The sequence below is a fragment of the Anopheles maculipalpis genome, chromosome 3RL, assembly GCF_943734695.1.
Source record: "Anopheles maculipalpis chromosome 3RL, idAnoMacuDA_375_x, whole genome shotgun sequence".
In the NCBI taxonomy this organism is placed as follows: Eukaryota; Metazoa; Arthropoda; class Insecta; order Diptera; family Culicidae; genus Anopheles; species Anopheles maculipalpis.
The window spans coordinates 87,601,471-87,622,264 of record NC_064872.1 but is presented as its reverse complement, the minus strand read 5'-3'; the positions used below and the strand labels follow the sequence as shown (position 1 = coordinate 87,622,264).

General features: G+C 42.7%; 3 protein-coding genes across 4 annotated transcripts in view; all 3 read left to right on the top strand.

Moving 5' to 3' along the window:
• The window catches only part of LOC126562465 (uncharacterized), a 136,980-nt gene that overhangs the window by 20,641 nt on the left and 95,545 nt on the right, over positions 1 to 20,794 (top strand). The gene's annotated exons all lie outside the window — the stretch shown is intronic.
• The window catches only part of LOC126561924 (protein LSM14 homolog B), a 204,641-nt gene continuing 186,001 nt past the window's right edge, over positions 2,155 to 20,794 (top strand). Inside the window, exons 1-8 of one of the 2 annotated variants that reach the window (XM_050218299.1) lie at positions 2,155 to 2,309; positions 2,740 to 3,156; positions 5,159 to 5,487; positions 5,552 to 5,713; positions 5,817 to 5,969; positions 7,224 to 7,489; positions 7,689 to 7,972; positions 8,053 to 8,166. In XM_050218299.1, coding sequence (XP_050074256.1) covers positions 2,189 to 2,309; positions 2,740 to 3,156; positions 5,159 to 5,487; positions 5,552 to 5,713; positions 5,817 to 5,969; positions 7,224 to 7,489; positions 7,689 to 7,972; positions 8,053 to 8,060 — 1,740 coding nt within the window. In that variant the 5' untranslated portion in view covers positions 2,155 to 2,188 and the 3' untranslated portion in view covers positions 8,061 to 8,166. Of the gene's footprint in view, positions 2,310 to 2,739; positions 3,157 to 5,158; positions 5,488 to 5,551; positions 5,714 to 5,816; positions 5,970 to 7,223; positions 7,494 to 7,688; positions 7,973 to 8,052; positions 8,167 to 20,794 lie in introns of those variants that run through there. The other variant, XM_050218300.1, reaches the window with a different exon arrangement.
• Positions 18,322 to 20,474, top strand: LOC126562310 (caldesmon). Its single transcript, XM_050218770.1, has 2 exons — positions 18,322 to 18,371; positions 19,219 to 20,474. The coding sequence occupies exons 1-2, from the start codon at positions 18,335 to 18,337 to the stop codon at positions 20,472 to 20,474; spliced, it is 1,293 nt and encodes a 430-aa protein (XP_050074727.1). The 5' UTR covers positions 18,322 to 18,334.

The window sequence follows — 20,794 nt, the reverse complement described above, 5'->3', positions numbered from 1 at the left end:
CGTCAGAAGAGTGAGTGTGCGGAATAGAACAGCGCGTTTCTTTCTTCGGGCTTTTCGGCGTGTCGCGAGCAAATTCGCGCTTCGCAAAGCGGTTCTACGGCGTGCGTGAAAGGTGTAGTGGTGGTGAGTTGTGAAGTGGCCGATTTTTCACACGGGTGGTGCACCGTGGCGTGTTGTTTTATCGCTGCTTCCTTTCAGGGTTGTCTACCGTGCAAGGGAAGTTGGCAGCGACGGTACCGTTCGGTCAAGCGTTTGTTCGCCCACCCTCTTTCCTTTGCCGGGCAGGGTGGGAAACGAGTGCTTTCGCTTTGTGTGTGTGTGTGTGTGTGTTTGTGAGTTGATGTATGTGTCTCTTTGTCGCTTTGTGTGCAAGGTATTTGCTACGGAAAGCATTTGAACCTTCGGAACGGAAACGGAGTGTAAATCCGCTTTGCCTGTGTAATATCGCCGAAAGAGCGTTGCATGTCTTCTTCGCCTGCTCCCCCGTCGGTAGTGGTGTGGTGATGGTTCGTGATGGTGTTGGTGCAACTTCCAAGAGTGCAATTGACGAGTCCTCCGGAGAGGGGTAGCTGCTAATTTTGCGTCTTTACTTCAAACAGGCATAAGTTGGAATCGGTATTTCAAGCGGATTCACCCTGTAGAAAAGTGTTGCTGGCAGCATCATTTCGATCGGCTTTAAGCTTGTTTTAGCATATTAATGCCAGCTGCTGCCGTTGAAAGTCGCAGACTCGTGTGCACACAGGAATCGCGGTCGCGGTATTCTTCCGTTTCGCTGAGCCGTTTTTTCTTCTTTTCTTTCGCTCTCCCCCAGTTCGCATCTCTTTCTCCCTTCCTCTCTCGCTTAGTTTGATTGTGTGCGCGGCTTCATTCTCGCCTTCCCAGCTGTCAGTGCGAGAAGGTTGTGTGTTTGCTGCGCCGCATACGCATACACACTTACTCGCTTTTCGTTCTCATTACACACGCACCACGGCTCACTCGCTTGTTCACGCGAACGTGTGCGAACGCGAAAGAGAAGCAGCTCATCAGCGTTTCGTATGTGTGTCCGTTTCTCGTACCGTGTGTCGTCGTCCATCTTTGAATTACGCTCGTCATCAGCATCATCATCGTCGTCGTCGTCGCCGTCATCGATGTTTCGCTGTACCCGTGAACAACGTGCGGCAGCGCTACCACCGTCGTTTTCCGGACCGATCCAAGCTAGCTTCTTTTCATCCTTCAGTCTGGTTGCTAGCGTGTGTGAAACGTATCCTAGATCGGAATATCCTTTCGTTTCTGCTGTTGCCAGCAGTAGAGTTCATCAGTAAGCAGCTTTTACACGTCACGCGTCTGCACTAGAATCGCAGGTTTAATCGGTTATATTGTATCTTGATCCTTACAGTCGTAGTTGATCTTTAATCTAGGCAAATTGCACATTTTTTGGTGGTCAGTTATGTTTCGAGAATGATCCTTCAGTAGCAGCAGCAGCCATACTTCTCAGACGATCTTCTTACCTCACCAGTCAGCCATCTCGACCAACATTTCGACCGGAAGTGAAAGCCGCCTCATAAAAAGACAACACCGACATACTGGATGGATGGAATGTACTGGCATCCTGGATGCTTAGCGAACTGCTCAGCTCTACCGTTTTTTTGGTTTCAGTTACCATAGCGATCTTGTGTTGAAATTTGTTGAAATGTCGACACGCAATCTGACGGACATGCCGTGTCGCTTGCCGGCATTGTTCAGAGTGTGAATCTTTCTAACCTATTTTTGCGTCTCCTGCGTATACTGTTTGTGGGTGGGCCGCAGTACTTATTTGCACGCGGACATTCAGAAATTCACATTGGCTTATTGGGTTTTGTATTTTTCGCATCTCTTTCCACAGCTTTTCCCAAGCGCGCAGCAACGTGCACAGTTAAGTAGGCAGGTGGGGGCAGGCCAACACATCATTGTTTGGTTTAAGCAGCATAGTGTAGTGTGTATTACGATCTTAGTGGATCACCGTTGGCTAGTAGGGTAATCACCCTTTCCTACGGCGAAAGTGTTCAGTTTGGTGCAAAAAAGAAAAAGGGGTTGTGCGCCGCGCGTAAGCACAGGTGTGGAACGTTTCATCGTCTCGCCGTAGCGACACAAGCGGTCTTTGACCGCACCAGAAAGCAAAAAAAAAAAAAAACAAAAAAAATTGAAGTGAGCAAAGCAAAGAGGCTTCAAGATGAGTTGTCCTATGCCGGAAATTGGTTCCTGCATCTCGCTGATATCGAAAGCCGATATCCGCTATGAGGGATTGCTGTTCACTGTTGATCCGGAGCATTGCACGATCGCCCTGGCACGAGGTAAGTGTCTTTGGTGGAAATGATCCCCGTTAGAAATATGGATTACTAGCATGTACATGACCTGTTAGATAGCAATTGAGATAAAGATCAATACTACTACTGCAACAGTTAAAGCTAGGTTCCTTTTTCGACCAATTGTCGGATGGTCTTTGAGGAAACAAAATGTCCTCCAAATGTAAAATGCAATGGAGGATTAAATGTTCATTTTGAATGGCGTGTGCTTCTCGAGCAAAAGGGTCCATTTTAAGATGCCTCTTACTTCAAATGTCCCTCAACGGAGAACAATATTAACTGTAAAGAATATGTTGAAAAAAAATTTCATATATTAACTAATTCTTGCATTCTTATCTTTTCTCCCTGTTCTTTCGCTGCTATTCTTCTGGCGCCTGTTCACGCAACGTATTTGGATGAACGAACAACCAATCAACAGTGAAGTCGTACGGTACGGAGGATCGGGAAACCCAGTTCCCGATTGCGCCACAGAACCAATGCTACGACTATATCCTGTTCCGCGGGTCGGACATTAAGGATATACGGGTGATCAACAACAACCCGGTCCCGAATGATCCGGCTATCATGCAGATGCATTTGCCACCGCAGCAGGGTCCGCAGATGCCGATGCCGAACAAGCTGGGCCAACCGAGCTACCCGTCCCAGCAGGGCTTTATGATGCCGCAGATGGGTGGTCCGCCGGCCGGTGGACCGCCCGGTGGTCCGATGGGTGGTGGCCCGCCGGTAACCGGTGGGCCGATGGGTGGACCACCGCCGCCCGGTCACGCACCACAAATGGGAGGTGGTGGTGGCCAACCGTACAATGCATTTGGCGGCGGTATGAACAATCTCGGAGGTATGCTATCGAATAATATGATTACGAACAGAAATAAGCCTATTGGTGTTGATGGTGGTGGTGGTGGTTCATTTGTTGTTGGTGAAGATGGTGCTGGCGCCCCCGATGGCAATGGCTCGAATCAGCAACAGCAGCAACCTGAGCAACAGCAGCAGCAACAAGCGTTGGCAAACTCAAAGGCAGATCTTTCTTCCGGGTTACTAGCAAATGGTGCGAGCGTTCGGGCAGCAATGCAGCAACAATCGCCGCCATCAGCCTTTCTTCCAACGGTCGGAATGCTATCAGCATCGTCTCCTCCTTCTGCTACTCTTCAGTCTTCCTCCAAAGCGAATGATCTTGTTGTTGGTGAGCGTGAACCTTCCGATGTCCCGACTGTCTTTGGTGGTGTTGGTGGTCTTACTGCGGAACGCCGCACTGCCAAACAGCAGCACACACTTCAACGGCAGCAGCAAGGTGGGAAGCAAGTGATGAGAAGCTTTATTTTAAACATTAGAAGAACCAATCGCCCGAAAATGGGGACAAGAATCAAGCGAAGAATTAGTGTTCCTTTAACATTGTCCCATACATACGATCACTTGCATTTTTTATTGTTGTTACTTTCTCTCTGCTTTCGTTTATGTTGCTGCATTTTTTTCTGATTTCAATTGGATTGATATTTCATATCGTTTTTATTTTTTGTACATCATATCATTCTGCATGTATCTGTTTTGTTCAGTTATAACACAAGTACAGCATTCTGGAACAAATGCTGTCCATTTATCTTTGCGTAAGCGAATTTTTACCTCTCAGAGTTTTAGAGCTCATATGTGTATGGTTTCCTTAACAACATCCGTTCACAAGCGTGGAGCTTGTACAGTAATCGCGTTGTTGCATTTTTTTTTTGCAGCTTCACTCTCACACAGATGAGCCTAGATTTTGATGCCAGCTGGCTGGTAAAACGGATGCATTCATTCGTTATCAAATCACAGCGATAACGCTTTATTTATACGATAACGGTGTTGTTAGTCTATTTTTTACATGCAGATGCTTTCACTGTAAACAGTGGAACATACAGATGAACACAATTCATGATGCTTCCCATACATTCGTTATTGTTTTGAACTGCAGCAACTGTAAAATGTTAGTATTTTTGCATTGTCGTTTAGATTGTTCTCTTCTGTACCCTGTACGTCCTTTACCTTACAATCTCTCTTCTTGTTTGCTAACGTAACGTGTTTTTTTTTCATCGTGTTTTGTCTCATATTTGTTCGAAAATAAAAGAACATCAAATGAGGCCATGATGGTAGGATCCAACGACCCTTAACTGTTAAACTTTTTTATGTATAAGTTTTCCCCATTTTCCACTTTACTATTGGTATCTTAATTAAATCATTATTCGCGATTTTTGTTCCATATGTCGCGCATATCGTCATCATAACCATTGCTATGCTTTTGCTAGATCAAATTTTTGCAACCCAATAAGTGCTTGAAAGTGTTAGCTTGTTTACGATCATAGAAAAGAGTTAATATTGCAGTTGAACTCTAGATGACGAGAATTGAACTAAGACTGAAGTTTATAAAAATTGACAAGAAAATTTTGCAGGAATCGTTACTTGCTCTAGTACAGGGAAAGTAGGCAAAAATGTTTGCTGCTGCCGATGTTGCTGTTGTTGATGCTGATTTTCCATTAAACCCATATGCCTTCCGGAGAGAACTGCGCGCGCCTTCTTCACTAAACGCTATTTCATCTTACATTAATCAGCTTGTTTCGTTATTCGGTAGACCACAGGCTCTTCGTAGCTTAGTTTTTCGTAAATAGATCTTTGCTTTTCTTAATTCTCTTCATAACTTTGGCTATTCGTATCACAGTTTTTTCGAAAACAAGACGCACACCATTCATTTCTTGATTTCAAATTAAATATGGCTATCATTTTATGTTTCCTTTCGTTTCCTTTTTTTTATAAATTTGTTTTCTCAAACTAATATTAATACAATTATCTCAAATAAACACACACGCACATAGGAAGCGGATCACGTTCGGGAACGCCGAGCAACATGTTGTCGCGCAAGAGTCCAACGGTGGACATTGCTGTGCAGACGAACCAGCAGCAACAGCAGCAGGCGCAGCAGCATCAGCACGGGCAGCCACAATCTCAGCAGCAGCAGATGATGCAGCAGAACAACAACCGTAACGATGGTGGCAACAACAATCAGCGTAACAAAAACAACAACCAGCATCGGGGTAATCATCAGAACAACAACATACGAGAGAGACGCGATTCGGGCAAGCAGCAGCTGCTGCAACAACCGCAACACGGTGGTAACGACAATCAGATGAAGGAAAATTACAAGGTACACGAACGTCGTTCGATCGATCGATTCGATTTTTAAGAGAAAAATGTTTGTTCCTTTTTAGCCAAGACAGCAGCACCAGCAGCAACAACAGCAGCAGGGAGGCCAAAATCGTACCGGATGGAATAACAATCGCAACAACCACCAGAACCACCAGAACAACGGTGGCAACAACAACATCGTGCGCCGTCCGCGCGGAAATATTGGTCAACCGCAACAGCAACAGGTACACACACGAGGCGGGATGAACCAGTGCTATTACCCTGGAATTATTTTATTCTACGCTGTATAGTTACAATCCTAATATCGTTTTGTTGTTGTTGTTGCAGGGTGGTACCGGTGGTACCGGTGGTGGACAGCGTGCAAAGAATTTGCTTAAGTTCGAAAACGATTACGACTTTGAACAGGCAAACAGCAAGTTCGAAGAGTTACGATCGCAGCTTTCTAAACTTAAGGTGGGCGAAGAGTTGAAACCGGAGCAGGTATTTTCTTTTTATTTTCTTTGTTATTATGTTTATTTCGTAATTCTCCCGTGACCTCCTCCTACCATTTATCCAACGAACCCATCCCATCTGCTGTTGTTACTTCTCCTCGTTAAGCGCAGCACTTGGCACGGTCCATTTGTGTTGGCAAACGTAAACAGTTGTTTCGAGCGCGGATACAATATCCTTTCTACCCTCTAGTCCATACAATACACCCAATACGACGCGAATGAAGATGATTGGCTCTTTGCAAAAGGGTTTCTTTTGGTTTAGAATGATCAAACATAATTAATATTCCATCAAAAGTTCTCGATATAAAACATCCTCAACGCAAATGTCCTGTCGGGTTCTTAAAACTTGTTTTGTGCTCATTGTAGTAAGTTCATACTACACAGTGTATAATCTCATTACAAACTTATGATTATTAATGTGTAAATCCTTTTTGGTTTCAAAACAGCAAAAAGCAAAATCATGAATTGTTGCATGCTGTTCTATTCATCACTTTTATTTTCGTCAACGTTGCAATCAATGCTGTAACTCTTTATAGCTTCGAAAATAATGCTTCAGTTTTCATTCTGAATGCTTGCTTTTATTTTATGTTTAATCTAATTTTGTACATTTTGAGTTTTCCTGTTTTTCTTTCTCTTGCCATAAATATTGCAACACAGTATTGATTTCACCGTTTAACAAACATTAGAAATGCTCGTAATTTAAACAGCTACAGTTTGATTATGTTTTTTTTTGTGGTTGTTCATCGTTATTTACATTTATAAAATTCACAAAACGGTAAACTACGAAAGAGGGAAGATGACACGCACAACAATAATATTTTGAATTCGGTTGCAAACTGATTCGGCCATCATGATTTGATCTGCACATCACATTGTCAAGAATGGAGTTTTTTCTCAAGACAACCTCAAGCACAAAATTTAAAAAAAGTTTCAAAATTTTGCTGTCCTATCATCTTCTTTCTCATCAACAATCTCCATTGCTGAGTAAAGCCGTGCCAGCCGTGTTACATTGTTACGTACACATATATATGTGAGAAGCAAAAGCATGTTTAAAAATGTGCAAAATGTGTTCCGACATATGTATGTATCCCCCAAGCACATGGGCACATGGCTAAAATGGTGTGTTACTTTACTCTCACTAATTGATGTTTTCTTTTCACTTACATTTATCACGTATATCATATGTATTTTCCTCGCATATTTTATTGTGAATGGATTGCGACTTTGTCCCTGGCATAAGCAGATCACTACCACTACTACTACCACCACCACAACCGCAACGACCGAACCGCTGGACAAGAAGGATGATTCAGGCAACGAAACCGTCGCTGGCGACCATGAGCAGGAAGAGGAAGACGTCATCTGCTACGATAAGGCCAAGTCGTTCTTCGACAATATTTCGTGCGAGGCGGTGGAGCGTGCGAAGGGAAAGCAGCAGCGTACGGATTGGCGCCAAGAACGCAAGTTAAATACGGAAACATTCGGCGTCGGATCGACCAGACGTGGCGGGTAGGTTTTTCCAGTTGGGAAAACAAAAATATAATTCTTGAGAACGTTTTATGCAATTAGAGCTATGAGTTCTACCGATACCGTGGATCACGATTTCGAGACATATGTCCGGATACAGAACCAAAAGTTCCGGATGTCTGGATCAATACCTTGTCTTTATTGTAATATGTTTACCCATGTGTTTTTGTTTATGCCACAGATACAACCGACGTGGTGGTTACTATCACCGTGGCATTAATTACCATCGCGGAGGTAATAACTACCGTGGCGGTAACAACTACCGAGGCCGTAGTGGCAACCGTCAGCTGAACGGTGGTAACGGCATGTCGCATAACCGATCGTCGACCGGTGGACAGCAGCAAAATGCGTCCAACAATGGCAACGCCAATGCCGGCGGACAGCAACAGTCGAATCAGCTAAGCTCGGCTGCACCAACTAGCCACCAGGAGCAGCAGCAACCAGCGGTCATAGAAGTGGCGGCAGGTAAATATGGAAACATTCCCAGTTGTTATTGTTTTTGCTTCTAACGAAGATTTCTCCTCTTCCATTTTTTTTTTCGACAGGCAAATAATGCTACGGAAACCGGAAGAATACCACGGATAAATTGTTACTTTTAGAAAGCTGACTAGTTCCGATACAAAACGATTGAGCAACAACAATACGGCAGAAGGAGAAAAACATATGATGAATAGCGATCGTCGTCCTAAAATTTCACAAAGTAGATTATGAATGATGAGAGGGAGGATTGAGAATGAATGAGTGTATGGCAGAAGCGGTACGTGGTGTCCTCCCTCGCGAACATTTGCTGCACATAGAGGCGACCACGCACACACATAGTAAAACTCGTAAAATTCCCTCGGATCCACCCATAATCCCTGCCACAGAAAACGGTACGATAGAAAGGGCAGAAATAGGTCTGAAGGACGACGACGGATGGTGAAGATAACAATACAAAAGTAGTAAACGTGTACTAAACGGAAAACCGTAACAATTCATCGTACACGCAGCAGTAATGGTAACGGAGGATCGATCGATCAATCAATCAATCGATCAATTGCGAAAGAAAGGGGGAAGAGATATACGTAGATGTGTTGTGTGTGAGACAGAGTAATTGTGTCCAGAATCGATGGCGATGCAGCACTGGCTGAATGTATCAACATGAAAACAAAAGGCCCCAAAAAGTTTAAATAAGAAGAATTTAAATCGATGTTTGCGAAACCACGTTTTAATTGGATGGATATGGATGTTAATACTGTATATGTGTCGGTTCAGAGTGCCTAAGAAAAGCACAACGAAGCGACAAGTTCTACTGATCGATCCAGGGGTCGATCGACAAACTGGCTTCTTTAAGAAAGCGTAACATTAAGTGATTTCCGCCAGCACCACATCCACCCGCACACGATGCACACAACTCTCCCATTCCGCCAAGCGCAGCCACTTTGCAATGCTTCTTCGTCGCGGGCATCGACAAATCATCAACCGATATTAGAAGAATAGCAGCCAACACAATGCAAAGAATCAAATGGTTTGCTTTTTGTGGTTTCATCTGCAATATGCAAACACCATCAACATCACCACCGGCGCCGCACCATATATTTTCATCGCACTAAGCCAAATTTCAATCGATACAGGACGAGGACGCAAATAACATGGGGGGGAAACTGGATAAAAGGAACGTTGAATGGGCGCGCTTTTAACAAAACAGCAATCACAACAAGAGCAGAAACCTGAGCCCGTACGACAGCGATGCAAAACATATGCAAGTTCATCATCCGTCCGGCGGAATGAGAAGAAAAGCGAAGATACTGCATTATTCGGCTCTTGTTAACAGGATTATTCACCCCCCCCCTCCCCACACACACACACACACACACACACACACACACAAATCGGCTTTATTGATTTGGTACGTGTGTGTGAGTGTGTGTTTGTGTGCCCCTCATCCTTGCTTTTGCTGTGCGCAATAGGGGAGTTATTCCAATCTCTCTGTCTCTCTGTCTGTCTGGCTATCTGTCTGCAGCATATATGTATATTTTCCCCAGATTAAACTTTTAATCGCACCACACGTTGGGCACTGCGCCGGTGGTTGCACTATAAACACGGATGATAGAGATGGTTGAGGGTTGGGTCGGTGTGTGGGGCATACGCCCCCACGGAAAAGGGCATGGTGGCGTTACAATGGCGTTAAGCACACGAGTGTAGAGACGTTAATTTAGGTTTAAAAATAATGTCAAAAAACAATATGTTGATTGCGGAGCGGATCATTAACTAGTTATCCCTTTTTCCCTTATGTTATTCTTTTTTCTGTTTTTTTTTTACTTTAAATTTTGTAAGATTTTCAATTTATTTTTTCACCATTTTCTTTAAATTATAATTTTGGCCTTACAAAACTCTGTTGGCATTAAGTAAGGAAAGTTTTGTAATTTGCATACAGTATCACTACTACTACTACTACTATTACGGTTTTTGTGCATTGTTTTTTCGCTTTTTCGCAATTTGCGCTACTACTTTGCTAATTGCCGCGTGTTCCGTGTGTTTGCCAGCCAGAAATCAAACGAATTATGTGAGGTGAATTGGGCTATTCCGTGTTTTGAGACATGATTGTACTCAAGCACACACAGCTGCACCACCCTCAGGACGACGTTCAAATTTATGATTGGACTTGAGCGTATGTGGTCTGCAGTGTGTCGGCGTTTATGTGGCCACGCATGTAGGTACCGTTGGATGATTAATTGATTGATTGTTGCAACAGAATGTTAAAGCAAAATGTAGAACCGTAATCTTGCATAATGATTTTGAATTACCCAGGAGAACACACAAGCATGCACGAGGAAAATAAAGCGAAAAAGTCGGAAAAAACCAAAACGAGAGAAAAAGACAGTTCGAGGACAATGCAGAGAGAGAGAGAGAGAACTAATGGTAGAACAAATGTGATTTTTTGATCGATTTTGCATCCCGCAGAAAGTTGCAGTTTTTTTTTTAATTACACGCATTCTTGTATTTGTGTTAATAGGCTCTATGTAGTGAAAAAAGCCCGCGTAATTGTAATTTTGTTCCCATATCTCTCGGTTAGATGTATTTCACTACACTGGAGAAAGCGCCAGGTAATTGGATAGCCAAACATTAAAAGAAAACATTGTATAACAGGTTACAGACACACGGGCAGTAGAAAAGGTAGAATGAAAAAAGGAAGAGTTTTTCGAATTAATTGTATTTAAAATCGAAAATATCGTGTAACACGTCGGGATAGAAATTGAAGAAAATATATAATGCAAGAAGAAGCATGAAGAATCAAAGCCTCTCACCATATATAGATCATCTAGTATCATCTAGTAAAAAAAACACAACATTATTACACAGCAATCGGAAGCAAAGTGAATTGCTGAAACAGCTGGCAACGATGGTGGTTAAGCACGCGTGGGAATATTATTTTAAAAATGATGTACCACTTCAGGCGCTCGCGCTCCCGTGAAAATGCTTTCCAAGCGAGACCGTTTTCTGACGGGATTTGATTTGATGCGTAGTGTCACACAGTATTGTGCGTAACACACGCTTCAAAAGCTTCAAATTCTCGCAACATCCACACAACTACATCTGAACGACGAAAACAAGCATCGAACACTTGGCGTATAGTTCCTTCCTCTTGCGGGTGGAAAATCTGTCGAGGGAAGTGGCGCTTGCAATATGCCAATTGCGCGTGTGTGTGTGTGATCTATATGTGCATGGTTTTCGCAAAAGAGACAAAAACACTTAATAAAACTTCCTCTAGAATTAAGAAGATATGCTAAAGAAGCAAACCAATATAACAAAACACAAGCTAATGGGAACACAAGAGGAGAGAGGGTTTACGAAGGGATTAAAACAGAAAAGTAAAACATACGAAACAACTTGAATATTAAACGAAGTAGAACAATATAGAGAAATCTACTTTTGCAAAGGGGAGCTAAGATATGGAGATATGGTAAAAAAGAGAAAGAACAGAGAGGAGGAGCACTGTTGTAAGAGAAACTTATCACACACACACACAGATATAAAAGAAAAGAAGTAAACAGAAAAAAATAAGTGCAGTAAAAGGAAGCGTAAATTCATTCAAGGCAAACATATAGAAAAGTAGAAAGGGAAACTAATTAAAAAGAAAGGAAAAATAACTAGTGATAGGTGTTGTATAGACGGATAGGCGCCCACTTCCTGTGTGAACTCTCTGTGCTGCATGGTCATGCAAGAGCGAGCCAATTTCATGGGTCAATGCACGATCTTGAAAGATGATTGGCCTGTCGTCTGTACAAAGCCACGTTTAAAGGAAAGATCAGTGCAACACGGTGTAAATCGGTTTTAGTAACGAAATCGATAGTTTTAACATGTATTCAAGTGTTTGTGTGTGTGTGTGTGTGCGTGTGTGAGGATGAATTTGCAGCATGCCTAGAACCGGCAATGAAAACGGAGATAACTTGTCGCTTTTGAATGCCGAATTAGTTTACCGTTCGGCAGAAAGGGAGAACCGTTGAGAGTGAGTCGGGTTATCAAGTTAAGTAACTGGACCGACCAACAATACGTTGTTACAAAAAAAGGGACAAAAAGAAGCAGAAAGCCTCGCGAAATTAAGGAAAGAGGGAAGATGGGTGACGGTATTTAGTACGGAAATCTTGCGGGAAACGTATTAGCTTTGCCTCGTATTTGCAAGGTGAAAAAGAGATGACAAGAAATATGTTTCTTTATTTTATCAACAACAACACAAAACACACTGTGTAACCGCACGCACGCTTAGCACCGCAGACTAAGTGGTAGCGTAATGTTGCCCACGTGCGCATGACAGTATAATATAACGACAAAACTGTGCCCAATTTCCTCAACATCCCGTCTTTAACTTCACTGTTGCAGCGGTCATCGATGGCGTTTGTGTGTGTGTGTGTGTGGTAATGCTTATTTAGCATGAATGGAAAAACGCAGCATATATATGTGAATAACATTATATAGAGGATAATACGTGTAATTATGGGGCGGATTTGCTTATTTGTTTGTTGCTGGAAACAGGGAAAGAGCAACACATTAAATCCTTAAAGAAAAAAACTAAATGAAAGAGAAGAAGATGGAAGCAAAGAGGAAAGTAGAAATAATGGAACTTATGCCAGCCGGAAGAATAGTGGGAGAAAATAAATTAAAATCGAAGCTAGGAGGGGGAATATTAGCACAGAAACTCGGTATAATCTCTAAACGTACCAGAAGGAGAAGAATCGACTTGGATTTTTGCATGCCAAAACGTCCGAGTCACTTAGTTGTTTGGTGTTACATGGTTTGTAAAGAAGAGAAAAATAGAAGGCAAAAATACAAGTGATATAGTGAAAACAATACAAAACAAACTTCATGCATACGCCGCATCTCGTTCTACCCAAACTATGTTGAGCTTGCCTGTTGAATTCTTGTCCTAGTACACACATCATTTTTTTTTCTAAGCTTTACTTTCTTCGGATAATAGGACATAGGTTGGATTTGTTTGGCCCAATTTTTTAGCTCTATTTTGATCATTTGTAGAAGAAAATTTTGGTTACGTTAGTACTTTACTAGTTGTAGCATGTCCTAAAAATAAAAAGCAGACAGAGCAAACGTTGGCAACAAAAGTGAAACATTTTTAGATGTTGTAACAAAAGACGTCTAGAACTGCAAGAAAGCTTCCACTTAAAATGTACTTTTGTTCTAGGTAACTTTCGATACAAAAACAAAAAAGCTGAGTGAGATGAGATCGATGATGCTGCTACACTAAAAAGAACAAGAAAAGATTCTGAAAAATGTGAAAGCAAAACGATAAAAGCTTAGTTTATATCATGTAGAAAAAAAGGAAAGTGGAACAATAATTTCACCAAAGATGTGTACTGTACAAGGAGTTTACAGGTGAGTTCCAAGGTAGAAAAAGGAGGACGACGTGCTAAAGAGCGTGTAATTAAGTTCATTTTCTGCACCACCACCACCACCTACACCACACCACCATCGCGCGACGCGATAGTAATACAGAGCAGTAAAAAAAATGAAGGGATTGTTGTTGGGAAACAAGGGAAAAACAGCGGGGAAGAGGAATTAAACATAGTGAAACAGCTGACAAAATGGAAGAAAAACTGTACGGAAAAAATATATAAATGAAAAAAAAACAAAACAAACAAACAAGAAATAAACAACAACAAAAAACTCAAGAGGCAGATGAAAAATATCCCTTTAGAGTACAAATTGTTCTCTATAGTAAAGAAAAAGCAAAACTGTTTATATGACTGATTCTATATTGTGGTGTGAGTGTATGGAGTTGAAAGAAACGCTGCTTTGTATCCATCCTAGTAGCCTTAGCAACAGTTGGATTACGGTACTGCATTCTGTAACTGTCCCTTCTTTCTGACCAAAGATTGTAGCAGGCTACATGTGTAGTTCCAACGACAATCATGCTTCTTCCGACTACTAGTAGTAGTCGGAACACTATCACACTACACTATCGAAGATAGAAAAATCTGCTTCTTACCTTGTTTGTAGCTTGTTGTATCTACCCTCCGAAACAACCGTGACAAAAGTAGCTGATATCCTTTCTTGTGGAACACGCCAACAGACTCAGCCTAGGACCTCCGTCAAACAGTAGGTACGTGCGGATCCCCTTTTTAGTTTCGTCTCTCTCCTGACAGCATGTTTCTAGCATCAATCGAAAAAATCATCGCGAATAATTAACACAACCAACCACCAAAAGTACCGTTCCCACCAATCGCGTCAAAGGGCGTAAAATTATTTTATGATTTAATTATCCAACGGAATAAATAAGTTCTAACTTTTGACGGGTACCGGTAAAGTTCGAGTGGTCTGAACAAAAAAAAAAAAAAGTATTTGCCTGCTAATCAGTGGACCCTTCCAAACAGCCGTGCGTCAACTCAAGCGTCCTTTTGTCTACTAATTGAACTATTTTTATCCCTCCATGTTGCCCCTGACGATAGATCGATCTAGGAAATGGGGGGAAAAAATAAACAGTAGCTCAGGCTCTCGAGGACCTTCCCGTTAAATATCGATGAAGGCAAAACAATAATGAGGTGGTGGCTTGTAGAAAGTTCCTGCATGTCGCGTGTCCTGTTTTACTGGTTTGGTGTGCAGATTCAAATAAAGCAACTTCTAATCGAAGAAAGCGAAAAGGTCGTTGACTGGATCTGGTCTCCGGGTTGGAGTGGCAGGTGTGTGTGAGTGTGAGTGTGAGTATGCCAAGTAGTGCTATTTATTATCCTTCCCCTGGTTCCTATTTGTACTGGGTTATAAATTGACAGAATTCTTAAGGTGTACTTCGGAGTACACAAGACAAGCGGGCCCCGTGCTCTATGGGCTTCCACTTCCTCTACAATTCAGACCCCAAAACGAATTCCTTCTGTCCAGCTACCAAAACCACTATGCTTTGTGTGTGGTTCTTTGCACAGGTTTGGAGTGGAGTGTGTCAGTAGTACAGCGGATATACTCGAATGGGAAGAGCAGCGGGCTGCTCATGCCTGCTGCACAGAAAGGAGTCAAAGGTTGGCAATATTTATTACCATATTATGGTAATTATTTGCCAAGTTGTGCGACAATTCGTGGGCAGCGATGAAACACCTGGGAAACGAAATTCGAATGGACGAAAGCTCCTGCTTGATTTTGTGTTGAATACTCAGAATTAGTAGCTTTGTTAAATAAGTAGCCAAATTTAGTATTATTTCACATACTAAAAACACGTTCATAAATATTAAATAATTTTAAGTGGCAGTCCCAAAAATCAAGTATATTATTAATAATTGGTGTACGAAATATTCTCATTTCAGGATGATTAAAATAAGCAGCTGCCATTAGTGGGCCCTTCGTGCTTTCGTGTAAATAAAAATATCACCAATCCGCATATCAATCGAGCAAAATCAGCAATCAGCAGTACTGGCATTACTAAAACGCCACCAGCGCGAACATTAAGACCCCAAAATCCGAGGTATTTTTTGGCAAACAAATCCAGTACCTTGCCAGCGCCTTCAAAGGAGAACCCAAAAGCTGCTGTTCCATAGTTCGTGTACTCCTCATCGACCCCTTGTGGGCCATAACAAAACGCCTTACATTTTATGCTTTTTTGGCACCATTCCGCGCACCATTTCCTCCCATTTGCTGATTTAATTATGGGTCTTCTTCAAACTGGACCTGGGTTGGTCCAGTGCTGCCTTTGCTGCTGCTGGTGGTCTGGTGGAATTTCCCACGCAAAGTTAGGCCAGTAAGAAAAGGGACATTATCAAGATTGATGGCAATGGTGGTACGCTTCCGGTTCAGGTTCCGGTGCAATGGTTTGCGTTCCATCGCATGCTTGACACATGTGTCAACTCCATGTGGGGCGAGTTAATACGGCACGTGGCCTGGTTAGTAAACTTAGTAAACTTTCTTTTGCTTCCAGTATTTGGCGTGTCCGTTCGTTCCACGGAGGGAAACGGCTCCGTTTAGTGGAGTTGTGGAGAAAAAGAAAATGAAGATAATGTTTCCGGTTGCGTTTGGGAATGTTGTGGAGAAACTCTTTTCTTTTTTTCGTCAGATTCACGGATGCGATAAAGGGAATGTTTAATTAACTTACCCACCTGCACGGATGGTCCGGAAGAGCCGGTTAATGGAGGGAAATAGTTTGACAGGGTAAAAAGGAACCATAACGAAATGTTGCCAGTTCATAACCTCCACAGTTGTTTCATTTACATACACAAATAGGTAGTGTGTGTTGTGTTTTCTTTTAACAATATCATAAATTCGTTTGCTTAAGGTGTTGGTCATGAATTTGATATGTCGCGAGATTTTACGGACAGAAATCTTTACCGCTACTGAGTGTGAGTCGTTTTCTTCTCTTAATTACAACTCATTATTGATCGACTCTTTCAAAATAATCATTATAAAAATCCAATCCTTATCAAAATAAGGAAAAATAACTTAATAATCGATCGGTAATTTTGAACATAGATAAAAAGAATCGAATTTGTTGGGCCTTTTTCTCAGATTCTTTGTAACCAAGTAACATTGCATTACATGCAGCATAATCAACCACCATCACTCCCAACGATGGTTGACATTCGCGTCCTATCACTTCACTAGCCAACGTCGGCTCCAAGGAAACCAATTTCATGTCTGGAGCGGAAACTAACAAAGTGAAGAGCCTTCCGAAACCATGTGTACAGTACAGTGGCGGATTTAGCCTTTCGGGGCGCCCTTTGCGGAGTGGAAATTGGGGCTTCCCCTATCACATTGAACTCCGGTTCGGAAAATGTCTTGTGAAGCCATGTAAACTAGATTTTAGCTAACTTTCTTTACACTTATTGCATTATCGTTGATCATTGATCATTGAGCTAAATAAGACAAAAATCTATAAATAATAAATAGAATAAAGAATTTTAAATAAAATAAAATAAAATTTCAAAACACACTTAATTGGAACGTAAAAATATATTTTCATGACGGAAAGAAAATTATTGTATGATCTCTTTTTAATCTTCCATTTGCTACCTCCTCGCCTGATATGCTTGCCTCGAAATTTGCCTCATTTTGATACATTTTCCTACTAGGAGCGCTACTAGTAACAGGAGAGCTATTCGAGGAGGTAACTGGTATTTTGCTAAAATTTCAAATTCAAAAATTCTGCCCCTAAAAATATGCATTCAATTTTAGAGCTTTCTCAAAATGTGCTGGGTGTAATCATTTTAAAACTAAAGGGGTTCTCTAGCACGCGAGGCCCCTCTGGCGGCTTCTAACTCCACCCATAGGTTAATCCACCACTGGTACGATATTGTCTATCGGTAAAACATCCCGGCACAAGACACCAATTGGCGGTTGGTTGCGGTGATCTACCCGTCATGGTGCAGCTAAACCACAAAACCGGTCGTCGACGAAATGGCACATAAATCAATCGTTTCTGCATAATACCGTCGCAGCCCTTAAGGAAGGAACCAAAAACATAGACTAATAGACGAGCAGGGACCATCATTCCTTCTTCATCCAGCGGTGTAGATTTTGGGGTTGTTTTGTTTGTTTTATTGCTATTAACGAAATCGCGCTCGGTTCTGCCCTTGGCAACGGCTGCAAGAATCCTTTGGTGAATCCAATCACCGAACAATTCTACGCTTGATCAATAGCCGGGAGAAGTGGATATGGTTTTCCACTACTTGCACTCGCGATTCTATCAATGTGAGGGTGAAATGCGTTGTTTTGAAAACAACGAAACTTATTTTAACCCTTGGCTATACAGGGCGAAAGATTTCCCATATAAACGTAAGGAGCATTGTTCATTCCAACCTAACGTGGCAGTACCAAACTTTGAATTATTTTTTTTTACAGTTCTGCACGCAAACGATTCACAGCCAATCGATTAACACATTAATTAATCGCGTGGTTTCCCTTCATTCAATAACGTCATTCGTGATCGGTGTACGAATCCAACCCGACCACAGAAAACGCACTTCGAGCACAGCAAGGATACGGTACGGCCTCGCGGTCGTCTCGTAGCCGCGCGCGTACAATCGTAACAAACAGCATCGTCTTCGGGTTGTCCCGATGGCAACAACCGGCGTTGGACTCGTGTTTGGTTGAGGTCCTCTGTTTTACGGTCCACAGCTAAGGACGGTTAGTTGACAATTAGCCATCAATGGAGCAAGAAGGATCCAAAACGAGGATCCTTACGTGTGATACAATCCGGACATAGTGTTTAGGTGGATTCTTTATCAACTGTGTTATCTGTAAATTGCTCAAATCCGCACTGTGTGTGGGGGGAAAATAGATTTGTGAATAAATCGATAATCATACCAGGATAATTTGGATTACCAAGCCAGAGATCTGGAACACATCAGATCGGGCACTATGATCGACGACGACGAGGATGACTACGAAGGATATTGTGAGTAGTTTGAGAAGTGAAAGGAATTTACTATCTAGTGAAAGGAAGTACTGCCAAACGCAGTGTTCTTATAAGCAAACGTGTGCAATTTTTCAAAAGTTATCTTCAACTTCTCGGCGCTCGGTTTTTCCTTGGATCGTTTCTTGGGTTACAATAAAACACTGACAAGGAAAAGGAAGCGGTATATGTTTTCGTGATACGAATGGCCTCTGAATGATTACGTCAAGGCTGCTAGCAGGCGGTCGTGTTAGCACCGAAATGTCGCTTTTCGCTGAGAGTTGTATGTGATTTTCTGCGTCAAATAGTGTTACCAATTCCCAAAAGTGGCTTTTCGGCTTTCAGCAAGAACCATAGCCATGGTTGTCGCGATTTGTTTGCTGTTTTGTTCAACCATCTTAAGTCTTGACAAGCAATTGTGGCTATTGTACCTTGGTTACAGAACAAGAAAGAAGTGGAGAAGATCATTCGATAAAGTGTTTTCAATCGACCACGCATTTCCCGTCGGGAAGGCGAAGAATATTTTTATAGCAATATCCAGTTAATTTAGAATATTTTTCACCATTCAAATAGGTTCTTTCATCCTACAAATCAAGTTTCTTAAGCATTAGACCAAGAAGAATAAGGACTTCTCAAGCTATAGAAATCCTACTATAATGTTGAGTCACCAAATTCTGTTCCCCGTTAGTTTTAAACCGTTTTTATGCAGACGATATTACAAAACTCCATGCGATTATAATCGTTAAGTTACTTTTTGAACATTAAAGCAACTCCGAAAACCACAAAATTGCTAAATCGACACTCTCTTTATCTTCTGTCTCCTACACAATCTGCACACTCGGCACTACAGTTCTTCGCCCTGCCAACGAGTACAACATAAAGGAAAAAATCATTCAAGCGAATCAGGAATCGTTTGCCATCCCAACACCACCCTCCCCACGGCAGCACGCGAGTGGTGAACGCCGGGTAACCTTTCGCGAGCAGCTAGTCGACTACGAACCGGACGATTACAGCAGCGAGGATGATGGATACACCGGTGGATGTGGTGGTGGTAGTGGTTCGGGTGGCTCAGGTCAGAAGAAAAACGCTATAATCGAAACGGTGGCAGATGTGCATCGGGACGGGAGTGGTGGAGGGGATGGAACGAATGCGGACACGATCATCGAGGACTTGCACCTGGATGACCGAGGCATGACACCAGACCACGAGCAGGGGGACGATGAGGAGGAGGTAGTGGTAGAAGAGGAACAGCTGGAAGGGGAGTACGATGAGGATGGCGAAGGAACGGACGATCGCATGGAGAAACATAAGACTGGTGTGGAGGGTGAATCGGTGGTATCTGAGGAGGATGACGAAGTGGAGGAGGAAACAGTACCCCAGGATGAGCAAGTAGTGGAGGTAGAAGAGGAGGAGGAAGAGGAGGAACCGACTGACGGATCAAGCATGGACACGGAAATTCACAACCCCGAAAGCAGTGAGGATATCAGTAGCAGTCCACTGAAGACGTATCGCAGTGAGGCTGACTCCCGTTCCGGTTCCGGTGATTCACAGGCAGAGGAGGCTAATCCTGGCGAAGAGGAGGACGGGAACGGTGATAACGAGGTACACTACGAAGACGATAATGATGACGATGAGCAATCGTTCTATCGTGAAAGATCGGCCCACAACGGCGAAGAGCGTGACTCGTCGTCCGACGGTGAACGTCCTCTCGATGCACACCGCGCCAAACGGTCGTCAACCTGCCGCCGGAAATGCTGCCGGCATAAAAAATCGTCCGGTGAAAAGTTGCCGTACTACAATGGGTTCCGTTCCGAGTATGGACTGTCGCGGGAGGAGCTGGAAGAGAAGAAACGGCGACTAGAGGCCCGAAGGCAACGGGTCCGAGAGCGGCAACAGCGTCGTACAGCGGAACAACGTCAGAAGGCACAATCGAACGAGGAAGCGTTTGCGGCCTGGTTGCACGGCAAGTTGCGGAACTCGATCAACAAACATCAGAACATGTACGACGTGAAGCAGAGCAGTTCGTCCGGTCGGCAGCAGCAACAGAATCCGAAATTCCGTCGTCGGAACGGTATCCACACGATGCAGCAAATTTCCTACGGTTAGAACAGATTTATGGGTAATGTTTGCAAATAAAAATACATACTGCTTTTACTTATACCCGAGGTGGACTGATGGATTGTGGATTTGATAATTATTGGAAATTTTGTTTGTAACAAGGACTCTTTATATGAGAAAAGCCACGACATTCCTTTTTGACATTTGGTTTTAAAAGATTCATCTTCCCGATTACAATTTTTTTGAGCAACTGTTCTAGGCAAAAGAAAAGATCCATAAATGCACATGCACAGTGAAAATCTCACACAAAGGCAGTGCAGTGGCTCAACTAAAGCGGTGTGCCATTAACGCGCCATTGCTCGAACAGT